Source organism: Calypte anna, chromosome 23 (assembly GCF_003957555.1).
Source record: "Calypte anna isolate BGI_N300 chromosome 23, bCalAnn1_v1.p, whole genome shotgun sequence".
Classification (NCBI taxonomy): domain Eukaryota; kingdom Metazoa; phylum Chordata; class Aves; order Apodiformes; family Trochilidae; genus Calypte; species Calypte anna.
In genome coordinates, this window is record NC_044268.1 from 4,418,529 (window position 1) to 4,436,923 (window position 18,395).

General features: G+C 45.0%; 2 protein-coding genes across 7 annotated transcripts in view; one reads left to right on the top strand and one right to left on the bottom strand.

Moving 5' to 3' along the window:
• Window positions 1–18,395, top strand: part of LOC115599583 — a 24,262-nt gene continuing 5,867 nt past the window's right edge. Inside the window, exons 1-6 of one of the 5 annotated variants that reach the window (XR_003988514.1) lie at window positions 11–129; window positions 1,698–3,016; window positions 3,259–3,353; window positions 4,557–4,661; window positions 5,247–5,420; window positions 5,922–6,090. Coding sequence is in view for 3 of the 5 variants with exons in the window: in XM_030464490.1 (XP_030320350.1) it covers window positions 1,832–3,016; window positions 3,259–3,353; window positions 4,557–4,661 (1,385 nt within the window). In the remaining 2 variants the exon portion in view is untranslated. Of the gene's footprint in view, window positions 130–414; window positions 887–1,697; window positions 3,017–3,258; window positions 3,354–4,556; window positions 4,662–5,246; window positions 5,421–5,921; window positions 6,091–18,395 lie in introns of those variants that run through there. The other 4 variants (XR_003988513.1, XM_030464490.1, XM_030464489.1 and 1 more) reach the window with 4 other exon arrangements.
• Window positions 14,477–18,395, bottom strand: part of FNDC5 (fibronectin type III domain containing 5) — a 14,713-nt gene continuing 10,794 nt past the window's right edge. The window contains exons 5-6 of one of the 2 annotated variants that reach the window (XM_030464493.1): window positions 15,518–15,651; window positions 14,477–14,714 (exon numbers count right to left, since the gene is read on the bottom strand). In XM_030464493.1, the coding sequence (XP_030320353.1) occupies window positions 14,673–14,714; window positions 15,518–15,651 (176 nt within the window). In that variant the 3' untranslated portion in view covers window positions 14,477–14,672. Of the gene's footprint in view, window positions 14,715–15,162; window positions 15,410–15,517; window positions 15,652–18,395 lie in introns of those variants that run through there. The other variant, XM_030464492.1, reaches the window with a different exon arrangement.

Below are 18,395 nucleotides of genomic sequence, written 5' to 3' on the forward strand. Positions count from 1 at the left end.
GTGCCCCGCCTGGGGTGGGGCCGGGCGGTTCGTGCCCGTGTGATGGCGGCTGGTGAGCGCGGGCTGCCCGTTGCGCCGCCATCCCCGGGCGTGGGCAGCGGTGTGCCCCGCGGTGTCGGGGCTCTTGTTGTACCGTGGGGTTCATTTATTTGGGGGTTTGGGGTTTTTTTGTTTGTTTTTTTCCTCCTTTTTTTCCCAGGCAGAGAACCGGCACCGGGGCGGGAGGAGGAGCCGGGGGCGGGGCGGGGCGAGGGTAAACGGGGTGGTGAGGTAGGGGGTGGCCGGGAGGAGGGAAGCGGTGACGGAGCAGAGGGTGAGGGCAGCGGGAGGGGAGGGGAGGGGAGGGGAGGGAGGGAAGGGAAGGGAAAGGAAAGGAAAGGAAAGGAAAGGAAAGGAAAGGAAAGGAGAGGGCGGTGTTTGCCTTCGTGTGCTGGATGCAGGGGGAACAATGGTCCTCGCAGCTCCGGATCTTGCTTTTCCAGGGAAGATGGGGGCGCGTCAAGGTGCTGAGGGGACCGTCACCCTCTGGCTCTCTCTCAGGAGCTCCCTGTTCTCAAGCCTCGGGAGAGCTTTGCCTTTTCATTTCTCTATTTCTTGAAGCTGTGTTACAAACCCACTCAAAGGGGGTGTAAGCGTGGTGAGAGTGCAGGGTGTTAGAATGAGAGCCTGGCAGCAGGCAGCCGTGTCTTACATCAGTTTCAGAGCCGTTTAAACGGGTAGGAAGCAGTGCCCCGGTGTGCAGCCTTAAACAGCCCCTGGGTTGACCACACTTCTCTGGGGAATGGCAGCAGGGTCTGGTTGGGCTCAGGCACCATAGGTACCTGAGTTCTGCTTCCCAGAATCAAGAGGAAGCTGAAGACCTGCCTGGGAGTTGTTCCTGGAGCAGGTAACCCCCTCTCCCGTTTTTGGAAGACAAAAGGTATTCCTTGAAATCTGTCGATCAAAGAGGACAGGAAATACCTTTCCTTAGGTCAGATTCTCCTGCTGGGCTCTCAGTCAAAAGATTCACGTGTGTTTTGAGTCCTCACTAGGAGAAAAGCAGGTTTATTTTGTGAATACCTTGAAACTATTGAATTTCACAGGAAGAGCCTTTATCTTCTGATCTTTCATGGCAATCTGTGTTTAGCTTGAGTGTGCTGATGACTAATACTCTGATGACTGTTCTCTGAGCTCCCTGACAGGGTTGTTCCATTGCTCAGTTTTTTCTCACCCCCAAAAAAAGACACTTTATTTGTTTGGAATCTTTAAAGGATGCTGGTGGGCTCTGTCAGGCTACATTTAATTCCTAATGTTCACTCTGTACTTAAAGATTGTGAAGAGTGTAATTTTTACGTCTTGAAACACGGTAGAACAACTGAATTACAACAGCTTTGGAGGATGGGGTTGGTGACTAGGGCTTGCATTAGTCCTGCTTGGTAAAACAACCCAACCCCAGGGCTGAGCACACTGATAGAATGAGGGACTGGTGGTTGGTTTATGTTGCTCAGACTGAAAATCATCAAAAGTAGAGGTGCTGAGTTAAAATGGTGTCTCAGATCGTGTTTTTACCTTCCCCATTGTATTACTGCATGGTTGGAAAACTAGTTGGGGTTTGGGTGTTGGTGGGATTTTGTTTTGTTTTGGGTTTTTTTGTTTGTTTTTTTGTTTGGTTGTTTTTTTGTTTTTGTTCTTTGATTTAAGATGTCTTTTGTTGGCAGCTTGGAGCTGACTCTTGGTGACTTCTGAAAGGCCGGATGAGAAGGGCAGCAGAATCAGATGAACTTCAGAGCAGGTTTCTGGAGCTGTAAGCAGAAGGCACGAGGGTCAGTGAGACCCAGGGAGGGGCAGCAGCATGGATGAGCATTCCCCTCGAGCCTCTGGGCTTGGTCTTTACCTTGAATTTAATCAATCTCTACCTCCCAGGCCCAAAAGGCTGCTGGATTCTGCAGAGCGGGTTCAGGCCCTGCAGTCAGCTAAGAAAGCTTGTGGGTTGAGTCACCCCTGTAGCACTCCAGATCCTGGGGAGAAATTGCTGCTCTCTTCCCCAGACTCTGCTTGTTTTCAGGGCTCCTCTCCTTTCCTGGATAACACTGGTGAGGATGACGACCTTGTTGCCAGTTCTGTGTCAAAATATGATGATGTGGCCATTTCTCTGGACACCACCAGGTGTTTTGATGAGAGTGAGCCAGATGATTCCTTGCTGGAGCTGTCAGAGAACGAAGAAGGGAATTTTCCTTTCAGTTGCCCTGAGGAAGAGATCCAGGAAATCTTGGCAGATGATGGTGGGGAAGCCGAGCGGCACCTCAGGAGGAGAAGCACTCAGAGCCAAAATGGAAATGGAGAGAGTGAAAAGGATGAGATCAGCAGCTGCACCGGGGCCTCTGTCATCAGTGATGACACCGACATCACTGCAGAGCCACCAAATGAACCTCTGTCCAGAGAGGGTTCCCCACCTGGAGCTGAGGGCTACCCCAGCCCTTTGAGGGAAAGTCCTCATTTGGATGAGAACCATCTGAGGTCAGCCCAAGTAACTCGCATGTTGTTTGAACTTGACCTCCAGGAGCTTCTGAGCCTTAGCCCAATCGATGCTGACTATGAATATCAGCTGCTGGAGGACAGTTTTTTGGAGGCAGTTACAAAAGAAGCTTCAGAAGAGGTCATAAGTGATTGCCTAGAGAATGAGGAAGCTGCCAGTAGCTGCCTTCTCCAAGAATCCTCAGAGGAGCTGATGGTTAATGGCCAGCAAAGCCTGGGTGTGGATTCCCTGGGAATCCCTGTTGCCAGTAGACATAAGCCTGAGTGCTGTGGCGATGGTGTGGAAGGATCTGTGTCCTCTTCTGACTTTCTCTCTGGCCAGAGTTCAGCTGAGAAGACTTTACCAGCTGGGGTGTTGAGGTGTCCCACACCTTCATCTGTATTCAGTAACCAAGAACTTTCCAAAGCACCAAAGAGCTGCTTTTCAGGGAAATTAGACTCACCAGAGAATGAAGGGAGGCAAGAGCCTTCAGAAGCTGAACAGCCATCCAGCAGCACTCTGGTAAACACACATCCTAATTCATTAAACTGAAATGTTTGTTAAAAATTTCCGTTCCTTTTGCTGCTTTGTACCTGCAGTACTGTCCATGTGCACACAAGTGTGCATTTTTACACAGGAAGGGAAGGGTTTTCAAGTGGAGAAAAGTGCGATTACTTTTTATATATATATATAGCTACCTAAGTAAGAGTTGCATGGGATTATTTTCATCTAGGTGCTAATCTTCTTTTTCCTTTTCTTTCTAGTTAAGTGAGACAACTGTTGGCCAGATTGAGCAGGAAAAGACAACAAGAGCAAAGAAACCTGGTGAAGTTATTCCTGTGCTGCAGGAGAAGGAAAGGTAATTTCTTAGGATCGAAGGACTGAAAAATGTCCAAGGGGGGGTTGGTTGGTTGAGGTGCTGCTATTTGGGGTTTTTGGTTTGTTTGGGTTTGGTTTTTTTTTGGTTTTTTTTGCTTTGTTTTGTTTTGGTGTTTTTTTGTTTTTTTGTTTTTTTGTTTTTTTGTTTTTTGTTTTTTTGTTTTTGTTTTTTTGTTTTTTTGTTTTTTTTGTTTTTGTTTTTTGTTTTTTGTTTTTTGTTTTTGTTTTTGTTTTTGTTTTTGTTTTTTGTTTTTTGTTTTTTGTTTTGTTTTTTGTTTTTTTGTTTTTTGTTTTTTGTTTTTTGTTTTTTGTTTTTTGTTTTTGTTTTTGTTTTTTTTGTTTTTGTTTTTTGTTTTTTTTTGTTTTTTTGTTTTTTTTGTTTTTTTGTTTTTTTGTTTTTTTGTTTTTTTGTTTTTTTGTTTTTTTGTTTTTTGTTTTTTTGTTTTTTTGTTTTTTGTTTTTTTGTTTTTTTGTTTTTTTGTTTTTTTGTTTTTTTGTTTTTTTGTTTTTTTGTTTTTTTGTTTTTTTGTTTTTTTGTTTTTTTGTTTTTTTGTTTTTTTGTTTTTTTGTTTTTTTCTGAAGGTGCACTGAAATAATGCAAAAGGTACTGAATATTTTATCCTGTAAGGGGGGAAGGACATAGGGCTGGTCCAGATGGGAAGCAAGGTTGCTAGGACAGGCTTGGGCAGTGAGTGGTCTGCAGGGCAGATGAGGAGATGCTTGTGCTGGCTTGGAGGCTGCTCTCCTGGAGTGTTTTCCTGCAGATGGCAGCAGCAGAGCTGCTCAGGGCTGGGTGTCCTCTGCTCTCCGGTGCTCCTGGAGCTGGCACTTGGGCTCTTCACCCCCGTGGCTGCTGCAGAGCTGCTGCACTTAGGTTTTGTGGCCTGCTGTACCCAGCGTGGTCTGAAGGAATATGAAAAATCTATTTTTGAGGGCTGTCAGCAGGGTCATGGCTCGTTAATCAGGCCAGTGACTTGGTGGTACACTCAGCTGCCACTCTCCTGCCTTGTTCTCACAATGTTAGCTTCATTCAAAGCAAAACTTTCATTTTTGCAGTCATAGAACAGTGCTACAAGAAGTTCTTGTCTGTACTACCACTGTAGGACACTTTGTCCCCGCTGCCTTTTGTAACCTAATTTGACGAATTGTCTAAAAAAAATTAACACTGCCTTTTATTTTGAAGGCTGCATCAAGGGACATGCATTTCAGAAGTGGATCTCAAGCAAAAGAAACGTTTCTATCCAGAGAATGCACATCCATGTGAGGAAAGTGGTGGCTCCTGCAGCAGGTAACCAACCCCCAAGGGGATGGAGTCTGGGCAGAGGGGGAGGATGGAGATCCTAGCAGGAGTCTTGACACACATTTCTCCTCTCAATGGTGTCATCCAAGAGCTACCAACCATGGTGGTTTAAAGGAAGGTATCTGTAAAGAGCAGGGTATCAGCTGAAGAGCAGAATCTGATGGGCAGAACCGGGATGCTCTGGTAGCTTCCTGATGTGGCCTCCTGCTGTGGTTATTCAGTGTTCATGGGTGCAATAATTGTCATTTCTTCAGAGCTAGAAGAAACTGACAGTTTTGTGGCTCCTTGTGTGGAGCCTGCACTTATCTGGGCAGCACCAGCAGCTGCATAGCCACAGGGCTGCTTCAGTCTATGAGCACAGCATAAGTAATGCAGAGGGGACTGCAAGGCAAGCTGAGATGGCCTTTTTTCTCTTATTTTCAAATTAAAAATGTAAGACATATGTACTGAGTCATAGAAAATCAAGCAGAAACTCCAAATGAGCAAGGCTGGGGAGGGAAATAGGTCTATTTTGCGGGGGAAGAACATTGCCTAGGATGCACATGATTTGATTTTTTCTCTTATTCCAAAGAGCTGGAGGGTTGGAATTCAGCCCAGCAGACAGCATGGGCTTTCCCACTCCTCACAGCAAAGCCTCCTCAGGGGGCTACCTCTGACCTAGGATGGAATTTCTGTGTTTGCCTGGATCCACAGCCTTGTCTTGTTTGTGTAGGAGAGGCAGAAATGCACACGGAGAAATTCCTAAAGGTAATATAACAGGTTTAGGAGCCAGCAAGGGAATTCCCTTTGGGAAGCAGCAGCTAACATATTGCTGCTACAAATCTTTAGCTCTGATTTGGATTGCAAATCTCTTGGTGTTGGCCTCACGGGAATGTTTGGCTTTGCAATCCCCTCTTCTTCATGATCTGTCTCTTTCTTGTATCCAGTCTCGTGCTCCTTGTTCATATGTTGTCTGGGTGAATTACAGGCTGGCTGCAGCAGAGGCTTTATCATTTCCCATGTCTGCAGGGTATCTTGCACTTGCAGGTTCTTTATAAACACAATTTTCTTACTGGATGAGTGTGTTGCACTCACTGTCACATGTGCAGCCTTTGAACATCGACATAGTTGGAAGAAATCCTTTTGTATTTGGAGTAAACTTTTTCCATCCAGACACTTTTTGTTGGGATATCACCCATGGTGATGGTTGTTCCTCTCATTCTAGTTTCTAGAGGATGTTCAAGTCTGAATAAATGAATTTATTAGTAGCTTCCCATTGGAATCTAAATGCTGCTGAGGCTGCGGTGTAGCAGATGTGAAAACAAGATGTGATTTGAACAGCTGCTTGGAAATGGGTGACTGAAACCCATCATTAACCACAAAAGATTTCAGCCACCTGACCATTTGTTAGGCATTCACACTTCATTATTGCCCTTTATCCAACAGTAAATAAAATTATATTCTACTGGAGGAGATCCTTCTTGGCAGTTCTGGTGGGTTCTGTGTCAGTCTGCAGAGGTAACAAGGCTGCTGCTTTTCTCACCATGACTCCTGGCATTGCACATGAGCACTCCTTGCCTCAGCCATGTCTGTAGCTGGACAGGCCTATGTTTAAGTGGGCAGAGAAAGGACAAACTTGACAGAAAGAGCATTTCCGTCTCTTGGTTTCCACCCAAATGTTTGCACTTAAGGACATCTGCTTTCACAGGTCATTAACGCTGGGGTTGTGGGACAGTATTTGCAGCACCTGCTGCTCACACAAGTATTCTGTTGTTTGGAGCAGCATTGCTTGTGGCAGAGACCCCGCTCTACCTGAGGAGCTGAGCTGGCTCCATGACTTTCAACCACTGCTTCTGCTAGCAGACTCCACCGGGAGTCCTCCTCGAGGCTTGTTTTTTTTGGGAGAGGTTTATGATGCTCAGCAATTTTATCAGACTTTACAACCTGTGAGAAGCCTGGTAAATGACTTCCTTGAATCTCACTTGAATCAAACGGGGAGGAGAGGGAGGAAGGTAATACCTTATAAAGAGTCACAAACCATCTGGACTCATTGTAATAGCAAACATCAATATCTTTAAAAAAACAGACATGCCTGATTTAAGGTGATGGACAGAGAGAATAGTATAAGGGAACATATGGAGAAACAAATCTTTGAAATACAAATAAACGCTGTGCCTGCAGCCCCTGCCTTGAGTCTGGTCTGGTGATTGATACTGAGCTGGCTGAGGAAAGGACTTTTAATCTTGCAACAGTTCTTACCTGCCTAAACTCACTTTGCTTGAGAGGAAGTGAGCAGAAAAGGTCCAGGACTTGAGCTGTGCTGACAGAAAGGAGGAATTGCATTTATGGCTGAGCCTAGGAGGTAGATTTCACTTCAAAGCAAACAAAATCTGCCTACAAACCCTAAACTGCAAGGAGGTGTGAGAGGAGGTTTGTAGTAGGGGACAAGGTAGGACTTGGTAAAGCAGATTGCATGTGGGTGCTCCCCTGACATTAGGAAATGACCTTCCCTGGGTTCTGTGACTTGCACAAGGAAAGGGCACTGTATTTTATGAAGGAGATTTGGATTTGCTCAAGAGACGTGGTGTTCCCTGGAATGGAAGAAGTGTTATATGGGATCCTGATTCACATCAATCAGATGACTGCAGTATCAGGGTGGAAAAACCTTGGAGTTTCCACTGGGAAAGGGCATGGCCTGTTCTGTGCTCTTCAAACTGGAGTTCAGGGAGAGCAGCATTCCAAGGAAACTGCCTCTTGCTGAGCTCTGATATTGGTTCTGAGGGAGTGGATGGGAAAATGCTCCAGCCAGGCTGGGGTTTCTGCTTGTTATGAGTTTGGTGTGACACAAATTCATGGATTCTTGCATTCTGCTGAACCTTCTCTTGCCAAGGATTCATTGTGCAAGGTCTTTAGATCCCCTCTTTGCGATAGAGGGGCCTGTTCCACAGGCAGGACAGGCTGTAAAATCAGTAGAGCTGCAGCACTCCAGTGACAAGTCAAAAGCCTGGTGCTTGCTCTCTGCTCTGCATAACCCTGACCTGGAGAAACCTCCTGGGAGCAGATCCAGAAACCACAGAGCTTTCCTGAACATTATGATAAATACACATTGAGCATAATACAGGTCTCTCTCCCCAGCTGCTGGCTTGAGCAGGTTGCTTTGTTGGCTTGAGGCCTGTTTGGTTGCTGACTGCACTTGCTGAGTGCTTGCTGCAGAAATTAAACTCATCTGTGGTGGCTGTGCCAGCCAAATGTTCCTTCTCTACACCGACAGTGGTTTTGCAGGAGTGATCCCTGTGGTTGTTATCTGGATTGGTCTGTAGTTTAGAAATACTGTTTCCTGAGCTATGCCTGTGCACAAATGAGAAAGAAAAAACAAACAAACAAACAAACAAAAAGAGAGAGAGAGAGAATGGGACCTCGTGTTCAGCAGCAGCTGGTCCCCATGCTGTCTCCATCTCCTTCCCTAGCAGAGCACAGACATTCCAAATTACTTGGTGGGAGGGAAGTTGGTCTTCTGCAACATGCTCTTCCCAGGGATATTGGCACAGGCCTTCTGAACCCTTCAGGTGTTTATAGGTGGAATTTGGAGAGCAAATTAGGTTTGTTCATGGAGAGAATTGTACTATGTTTTTATTATAGTAATTTAAATATTTTTGGTGGCACTTATAGTTAATGTGATCTTAAAGAAATAAAATGTAGATACACTACTGATGTTTTTCAATGTTGTGGTTCACATATTTTATTATTTTGTCCTTCCTTTAGCTTTAGCACCTTTAAAATCCAGAGCAGGGCAGGAGGAAGTGGCTTTAAAAGGTGAGCTTTAAAAGTTTGTCACTGTCCTAGATGTGCAGTGACTGAGGCACAGAGAATTGAAGTAATTTGTCCAAAAGATAAGCAGTGAAGCTTGGAACAGAGCGTGGTATTGCCTGACTGCACTAACTCCTAGAGAATACAGCCTCCATTAATGAAATAATTCATATACAGCAATTTCTAGGGTTGGGAGAATGTCTTTTTTTCCTGGTGGGTTGTACAGGCGAGTGATGCATACCCAGTCCTGGGGCTCTGTGTCAAACTGGTTTTCTCCAGTTCCTATCGTGTTCTTAATGCCAGTTCAGCTTCTTGTCTGACTTTTACAACTGAATTTTGTTCATGGAAAGCCTTGCATAGGAAGAGAAGGTGACATCCCTTGTCAACAATTCACTGGAAGGTGTAGGGGTTATTAGCACAAGGTGGCTGTTGGCTTTTACACCACTGAATCCCATGTATTAAGTTGAAGAGACTTGTCTGAAAAAGAAATTATTTACCTGTGGTCCTGAGGACACTTTCCCGTGCTGTCCAGGCTGTTGTGCTGTCTGTAAAGATCACCTCCTCCTAACACGCATAACAAAGGAAGAAGTCTGCTTCAAATCTCCTTGTTCCAAGTGTTTTGAGAAGCCAGGAGAGATAACAGGAGCCTGACTGCAGAGCCTATTCCCCATCTCCCCTTCTAAAAGCAGCCTGGCTTGACTGATGGAGGGTTTATCTGATATTAAACTGCTCAGGAACCATCTCTTTGAAGCTCCAGAAGTCATGCTGCTGGTGGCAGCTGCTGCACTCACTGCTGGGATGGCCAAGCTCTGTCTCAGCCAGTGATGGATAGTTGTTGCCCATCAGCCACCATCTCTCAGAGCAGTAGGAGAAGAGCACAGGCCACCTGCCCCCTTTGCTGGGCGTGCTGAGGTCTTGCTTTTTATGCATCCAGAGATTTCTATGCTAGCTGTCGGGCTTTTGATACAGCTCTTTACCTCTTTCTGAGGCTACAAAGTGATGCGTAGCAGTCAGGATGTTATTTGTGTTAGACTTCTCTTCCAGCAGGCATTCTGTTCCCAGTTCATCCATGCTGAGAAAATGAAATTATTCTGAACGTCTGAAGCTCTTTACCATGACAGTGAGAGGAGGGTGTCTGTCTGTACGTGTGCTGTGTCTCACACCAGCTTCCCTTTGCTGGAGGACCTCGGGCAGGAGCAGGTGCCTCTTCCCCAATGTCTTCTGTGGTCTTTGTGAGTGCAAATCTCTTGCCTGAATAAACCCTGCCACCAAGCAGCTCTGCTTCAGGCTCCTGGGCAGCCTTCATGCTGAAGATTTCATTCTTTGGCATTGCAACTGTGATTCATAGATCCTGAATGGTAGAGATACTGCAAGGGGAGGGAGAGCTGATGGGTTATTAAGCCTCTGTGGAAGGACATACTGCCTGTTTGCTGCTAGAGTATAGCCAAGGGCTCTGCTTATGATTGTTGCTGTAGTAGGATCCAGCAGTATCAGATAAGACTGGAAGAGGCTGCCTGGTGCAATCACTGCTTGAGTTCTGTGATGAAATGTCTTACAATTAAAAATGTAATAATGTTCATCAGTGCATGATGAATCATCACAGTCTAACAGCAGCGAGAAAACAAGACTGAAAGGAAACTCCTGTGAGGCTTTTTCTGCTGTCCTCTCAAAAGCTAACCAACTCTTCCCCACTTTTGTGCTGTAAGGTAATTATAAACAGAATAAATTATGTCCTGAAATGTGAAATAGTGGAAGCTGAGAGTGTTCTCATTTTGGTTTGAGTGGGTGTCTAGTCCTATGCTGGTTGCATCCTCTGCAAACCCAGTCTGGCTGGTATAAATAAGTTCTATATAGCAGTTGGTGGCACTAAGTGTGGGTTGGATTTTTTTTTGTCAGTTAAAAGGACAGTGATGTGCTGTTAAGTGTCAAATGGCATCATGGGGCTATGCCATTCGATGACTCTGCATCCAATGTGTTGGGGTTGCAGGCAGGAGGATGGCTTTTCTGGTTGCCAGCTTTGCTGATTCCATCTGGGATCTAAAATTCAAGCTGTGCCTTTCCTGGCTCTGTCACTAATAATAAAGATTCTTCATTTGGAACTTAGTTAAAACAAAATTGATACTGGTGCATGAGCTGAAAGAGAATCCAGCTCCTTCTCCTTGAGACGTGTGGGCTGGAGCACTGACAGTGCTCCACTGACAGTGGAGCAATGATTAAGTAGGAACTTAATCTCTGTAATCTATAAGGTCATCAGATGATTTAATAGAGACGAGATTTGTGGAGAAGCAGGAGATATTTCAGCATAACAAACTTGTTGGTCATACAGCTTTTTAATAAATGCTAGAAAGCTGATTGAATTTGTTCAGCTAGGCTTCTGCTTCCAGGTTGGGCAGTTAGCTCATTACTTGTTGTTAGGAAACTTTTCTGCAAATCTGGGCAAATTACATTTGGTGTAACATATGGTATCATCTTCAGCTCTCTCCTTGGGAAGTGAAGTCTGACTACTCAGTCAATAACTTGCCATATTTTTATCAGCAAAATGGATGTGCAGCTGTGACATACACTTCTCAGTAATGTAACCTTTCTTGTCTTTGGCAAATACTGGCATTAGCAGCCTATTCCTTCCCATTTAAATCCCCTCCAGAAAGTCATTACCAGCTGAGATTATACTAACACTTTCTGTCATGTAGGTGTTTCCTTCTCTGATGCTATTGAACTGTCAAGGAAGAAAATGCCTAATGTTCTCATTTTCCTCTGTGGAGACAGAGAACAGAGCTTGTGCTGCTGCTTGTTGTACAGAGGGAGGAGGTGAGAAGTGTTGGGCTCTGGGTGTTGTGGATTGGGAGGACATGCTGGGCAGGATTGTTTGCTCCACACTGCCTCCCACAACTCAATTTTACTGAACTGGTGGGGGAGGAATATATTGGCTAAATTGTACTTGTAGGCATAATATTACAGTGCTTGAAAGGATGGAGGCAAGTGGTGCTTAACTTTAAACACACCCTGTGTGTGTTGGCAGAGGGTTCTGCTTTCAGCTTTTTCCTCTTTCTTGTGCCCAGAGTCTCTGCTCAGTTGGTTCTTGGAATCAAGGGGATGAGTTCTCGGGGGCTGCACGGTGTTGGCAGAGCTGGCTGCTTTCCTTTACCTTTGGGATCACCAGGAAGGGGTTCTTGCAGGGTTCTCTGGGTTCCCTGTCGTGCAGCCCACCCCCACTTGCTGCATTTTAGTGTTCACTGAACCCTCCCTTTCCTGGCCCTGCTTCCCAGAGACAGGCAAAACCACACAGGGAAATGTGGGTGGCCTTTGGGACACATTCTTCTGTGGCCCAACCTGACTTTCCTCAACACTATGTTGTTTTTTTTCCCTTGATCTCTTCCCTCTATTGCCTGTGAAACACCTCAGAGGTATCTTTGGCAGCTGCTGAAGAGCGGTAGCTCTTCTCTGGACTGGAGTCACACAGCCCAGAGCTTGAATGGTATTTGATGCTCGTGGGTTAATGTGGAAATTGATGCTGAAACAGCAGTTAAAGCTTTGGTGTTTATGACCCTCAGAAAAGCAGAATCCAAAGTAACTTTCTTCTATATTAGGAAACACCTTTTCCTATTGTGTGGATTGATTACATCCCTTCAGATCAGAGCTGCTGATAACATTTCCTTTAAGAGAATCACTTGAATTGGATAGCTTGGAGTCTCTCTCTGATGAATTGAGTTGCTGCCAGCCTAGATTTGGTTCTCACTACTAATGTTATTACCTTACTTTTAAAGCCTGCAGTCATGGAACACAGTGATAACCCTGTCACCTCCTGTAGCGTTGTGGTTTGAGTACTTAACCCTGCACCAGAGTCAAAGCTTTTAATTTCAGTTCTTTTCTAACAAACAATGGGCAAGCACCTCTCTGTTAGGGAAGAAATAGTTTAAACCCTTCAGTAGGGAACAACAGCAGTTGTTAAAAAAACCAAAAAGGGATATGGTCTGAATTCCCAGGGGCAAGTGTCTTTAAAAGCAGACACAACCTCTCACCCCCCAATTCTGCCAAATTACCAGGCTGAATTTCCTCACTAGCAGACTTCGAGGGCTTCTTGAGAGAGCATCTCCCTTATCGTTTTGCACATGCTGCACCATCTGTCCTAAATCTCCCTTTATAGGGTTATAGATTCCAAATGACATTTCTGTCTTGGGACATAAGCATGTCTGAAGAATCTTGCTAGGTATGGCTGTAGTGCTATTTATGCTATTTAGGTTTTTTCCCCACTTGATCCTGCAGCCAGAGTGAACTCTGAACCTTTCTGGTTTTCTACACTCAGACACTGAGAAAATGTTTCATGTTGCAGTCCCTGGGAAGGACAGAGAAAATCTCCCTTTTCTAGTGCCTGTGTTCTGCTTGAAGCAGGCAAAGATTACTAAATTCAGACATTACAAGGACACAAGAGATGCCTTTAATTTTTTGTTGTACATTATAAAATGTTTATTGCTCTGTCTGTATCAGAGGTGGTGACCTCTCCCTCTTGGTGATGGAGGAGTATGTTCTGGCAAAGGATCCATTGAAGGGACCTGTGGGGCTGGCCTGCCTTCTGCAAGTGGCTCTAGGGGAGCTCTTGCTTGTTTACCAACACATCTGCAAGCAGAATTCCTAGTGCCTCCCTCCCAAATCCACAACTGGTTTGGAAAGGTTGGTGACACTGGAAGAAGGAGATGGCTCGCCAGTCTGGTTCTTTGCAGGAGCTTTTAAGCCAGGCTCATCTGAGTGCAGGTTTGTTGTCACAAGATTCAAACCCTCGTCAGGCCAACCTGTCTTGGTGTTTGATGGAACAAGTAGGATCTTGCCTTATCCCCTAGTGCAGATGGAGTGGTCTTGTGGAGTAATTAAATAAATATAGATGCCCCATGGCACATGACAAAGAGGAAATCTTTTCCACGTCATGGACTTGCACCTCCCAGCTTCTAGAGCACAAGCAGTTCCAGGAATCCTGTCAGCTCACAAACATCAAGCACTTAATAAGAGAGAGGAGGACCCCAACCCCTTTCCCATTCATCACCCTTCTGTTCCTCGAGGACTGCCTCCAGCAGAGACCAGCATTACAGCCTCACAGAAGTAGTGCAGACAGGATGTGTAAGGAGAACCAGATCTTCCCACAGGAACCTGCTCAAAGAAGCAGTTTAAGAACTTAAGCCCTCAAGAAAAGGTTCCTTAGGCAAGAACCTTTCACAATAAATAGCTATTGCCACTGTAGACCTTGCATAGCAACCAATATCGTGAGTTTTTTGTTTTGTTGTTTTGTTTTGGGTTGTTTTTTTTTTTTTTTTTTGTTTTTTGCTGACTGGCTACATTTTTATGGATCTTTTTTCACTCTGGTGGTGGTGGTGTTCTCAGGCCCAGCTGAAGATACCATGAAGAAAATGGCTGGAATAATCTGAAATCATTCTTACAGAAAAAAGCTCAGCTTCTGGTGTCCCCTCATAATTGGTCTGTGCCTTGATGCTCAGAATGCCCCAGTTATCTGAGATGAAGAGCACCAGTGTAAGATAGGGGACACAGCAACAGTGAGGATGTGCTGCAACCTAACCAGAGAACAACCAAGGAAGTTCTTGCTGTGGGAATGGAAACTGGGGTATGTCTTGCTTTTTTTTCTTTTAAAAACCCACCTGCAAGATGTGTTATGCAACACACATCAATGGAACAAAGCAAGCTGAGAGCACACAGCAGCCAAAATCTGGTTGCTAGTTGTGTCTGTGATGAGCTTTCTTCCTTTCTTGCTTGGAGAGGAGTGACAGTGACTGATGTCTGAGCTCACCTTAATACTGTCAAGATGTAGTGACAGTGAGACAAACTAAAGATACAACAAAACCTTGTACATTTCCAAACCTTCTGGAAAATCATTCCAGAAGACGGAGTGTGAGGGTGGAGAGGAGTGTGTGAGACGTTGCTCCAGCCCTGGTGATTCATGAGTCCAGTACAGGATCATGGCAGCATCTGTCTCACTGGTGCTTTTCCATCTGAATTGTTTGGGTTTCAGGGTTGATTTGTTGGTTGGTGGTTTGTTTCTTTCTGGACAGATATTTTGCAGAACACAGGTGAGGAGGTATATGCCAGCGAGTGACAATCACTGGGTCTCCTTCCAAATTGCTCCAGCAGTATTTCATCTCACTAGTCATCAAGGCTCAGAGGCAGAAAGTGAGAGTGAGGAATGGAGTCCATCTATCAGCTGGCAAGTTGTCACGCTTCAATGATGTTCACTGAGGGTTTGTTTTTTGGAAACTAGATGAGGAGACAAAGGGAAGAAAGGATGTGTAAGAATCACTAGAGGGGGGAAAAAAGTAGCAGAGATCAGTGCAGAGTACTGATCAGTTCTTATTTTTGTAAAAGTTCTTGTTCCCATCCCCTCAGGATATGGAAAAAGAGTTGAGACATTTGGATTGTGTGGCTCATCACTAAGTGAACATTAACGACTGGAATATTTCAAATAATGAGTAAGTGTGAAGTGGTGGGTATGTGCCAGAACACCAGTTATCAATAGAAACACAAGAAAGTTAAATTAATTTAAATAAGTTGGTATAAATTACAGGCTTGAGTCTGCTTATGTGATGGATATGGTACACCTTGAATGTTCTGTATATCACCGGCCATGCTCCTGCTGATCAGCTCTTCAGTTAATCGCAAGAGTAACATACCCTTTACCCCATGCCACCCAAGGGATGCTGTGGACTTAAGTACCCGAGCAGCTTAGGGACTGCAGGATCCCTCAGTGTTTTTCTTCCAGAGATGTTCAGGTATTTCAGAAATATGGATCGAAATTGGTTTTACTGATGGATGTGCAGGCTAATCCAGAGGTGGGTGTGAAGTGCTGCTCTCCTGATGTGTCTGGGAGGCTCAGACTGCTACCAAAGCTGTGGCACTGGCATGTGTGGGTGTGAAGGGGTGTTTCCTTCTGCATCTCGACTGGAGGAAAGAGGCTGGAAGGAGGTTATTTAGCAGAAGATGCTCTTTAGGTAATTTAGCTGAGGCCCAGCTGGAAGTTGATTGTTTCCCCTGTCCCCTGCTGCATGCCTGCAGCCTCTCACCTTGCTGCGGAGGAGCCCTTCGCTCTGGTGCTCAGGAGTGCTGTTCTCCGAGGTGCTCTTGGCTTTCTCCTTGCTGTTATTTGGCTCGTTGTCTTTGATGATATCATACTGTCTGCAAAACAGGGCGATCACCCCTAACAGGAAAGAGCATCAGTGATCACACAAATGAGCTCAGCCCCTGGAGCCCACAGAGATCAGAGATCCCTTCCTTGCCAGGTGGCAAAGCGCTTTCTGGTTGAGATCTCAGCAGCATTCACAGTTGCTCCTAAGGATCATTTCTTAACAGATCATCAGCCTCTGGAAGCCCTCAGTTTCCTGATACCTAGTTCCATGCTGAACTAGTTAGACAGAAGGACAGGAGATGAATTCTGTGCCAACTTCCCTGTCATTAAGTGGGACAAATGTAGTGTTCTAAGCCCTGTGTTTGGGTAGTAATCAACACGAACCATGCGATTAAATGGGATCTTTGCTTTGCACACACAGAAACTCCAGGAATTTCTTGTTAGTGAGAATGTCCTCTGTTCTTTCTCCTCTGGGTTGAAGAGAAGGAGCTGAAGCTGGCAGGTGAGAGGCAGGTACCAGACCTGCCTGGACGTAGTACAAACCAGGACGTTGTGAGCAGCAGGACAACATCTGCAAATATGCAACAGTGACGACAGCAGATGCTGCCAGGGGAAATTTCCTCCCACACACAGCAGGCACATGAAGAGAAAAGCAGGGGCAGCCACGACACCTAAGATGACTGCAAATGCCTTTCTTGGAAGCTTTTATATGAGGTTTTGACCAAATAACTTCTCTGCCTGCAGATTCCAAACAGAGAGGTTAAGTAGACCCAAACAGGTGCTGCTTCCCCCTTACTAAAAAATGTTCCAGCTCTCATAATGCCAAAACATACATAAAGCTGTCACCAAATCATCACAAAACTGCTGTATAAAGTGAGTTGTTCTGACAGCTTCCCCCAGGTATTCCTGGTAAATTCCAAATTGTTTCTTGTCTATGTGAACAAATGGCTGATCCTAGGAGAGTGGGTTACCAGCTGCCACAGTTACACGTTCTGTGATTTCTGGTGGTGAAACTGAGGCACAGAGAAGCAACGTGCCTTGACCAACACTAGAAAGACACAAGGACTCAAGGTCTTGTCTCCATTCAGAGCCCTGGGCACATACTGGTTCCAGTTTGCATTTGCTATAACATTTTCATCTATTCAGGTTATGGCCTGGCCAAGAGCTGGAAAAAAGTTACTGTATACTGAGGCTTTGTAAAGAACTCTGTATATTGGGGCTTTTCTCCCTGCCCTCTTTCTTTTTTAAATGTAAGTCATCTGTCTAGGAGGAAAATTGTGGTATTAGCAAATTCTTTGTTCAGGTGCTGATCTGAGTTTTAAATTACACTACAGTGGGAGTTGGATACATTGTTCAGTCACTTAATGTAATTATTCATGATTGTTTTTACTGGCAGGGCATTTAAATTTGAGTGCACAGCTAAAACTTGACATACACACCGAAAAGATCATGGTTTTGGAAACCTTGTGCTTTAGTTTAGGTTTTAATTTAGTTAACATCCTCAGTAATGATTGCTGGAATTGCAATTAATGGTAAACTCAAGACTTTTCCAGGGCAAAATATATGACACACGGATCTGATTGTGTGTCAGGAGGATTCATTTGTGTGAAACTTTGCAGAACTGAACAGGGCACAGCCAATATCTCCAACCTCCCCTTTTGTGACTGCTCTCAGATCGGTGACTGCTTTTCTCTTTGCATCTCCCACTGGAGGTCTGTCACCTCAGCAGAACCTCATGTAAATGGGCCAGATCTCTCTGTTGGAGTAAACCGGTGCAACTTTTATCTGTTGAGGGTTGTGACAGTTTACAGCAGTAGAGATGACAGACCAACACCTTCACAGGTCAGAGCATCCTGCTCACCACCCACACCATGAGCTGGCAGAGTCCCCAACCCTCACTGCTCCTTTGCTGCATTTCTTTTCTGATTGAGGAGAATTGTCTGGGTGAATATTTACACACACTCTGTGTATTGATATCACTTGACTGGGACAAGAGGACTAAATACCCAGTGGCAAAGGTGGTGTTTTATGGAGGGAGATTTGCCATGGTGCTAATTTCCTGGCCTGCCAATTTCCTTGGGTCACCTGAGCTCGCAAGGAGCAACTGTTGTTTCATTGATATTTCACTAATGTTTTAGGTTGCAGCAGGAGCAGCAGCTGACTGGCAGCCAGGGGAGTCAGAGGCTCTAAATAGAAAACAAACATGTGCAGACTTTACTTCCCATTAACTCATGCATCAACATTCCAAAGGGAGCAGGCTGAAGGGCTGGCTGAGGCCACTGCAGACATACTAAGCTGAAGGAGCAAGACTCAGGAGTGTTTTCCTCTCCCAGTTTGCTACTTTAAAACCTATGAGCAATTTCTGTCTCAGGTGCAGTTTGCTATGAGATCTGTTGAAATGTTGTCTCCAGCTCAGGAAAGTCTTGATTCTCTTTGGAACCCACACCATCTCTAAGCTTGTGTAGACTTTTCCTTCCTTTAGGTGAATATGATGCTGCTAATGTCCCTCCTCTTCCTATTAAATACTTTTTGTAGTGTTTTAATTGTGGATGCTGAGAGGATCTGGGTTCATTGGTGTTTTGATGTTTGGGGCCATTTGTTCTTTCAATGCTTCCAATATTTTAATTGATTTTAAGTGGGTTTGAGTGCATATATAATGGTGGATGTTGAGAGTGAGATATTCAAATTTCTGTTTTTCAAAGAAGTTGGAGTCATGCAGTGGCCAGATAATTACAGTGACCTGTATCATTAGAAGGGCTTGAGACATCCTGTTGGCTGGCTCAGGGCATAATCATCAGCGTGCTCCAGAAAAATTG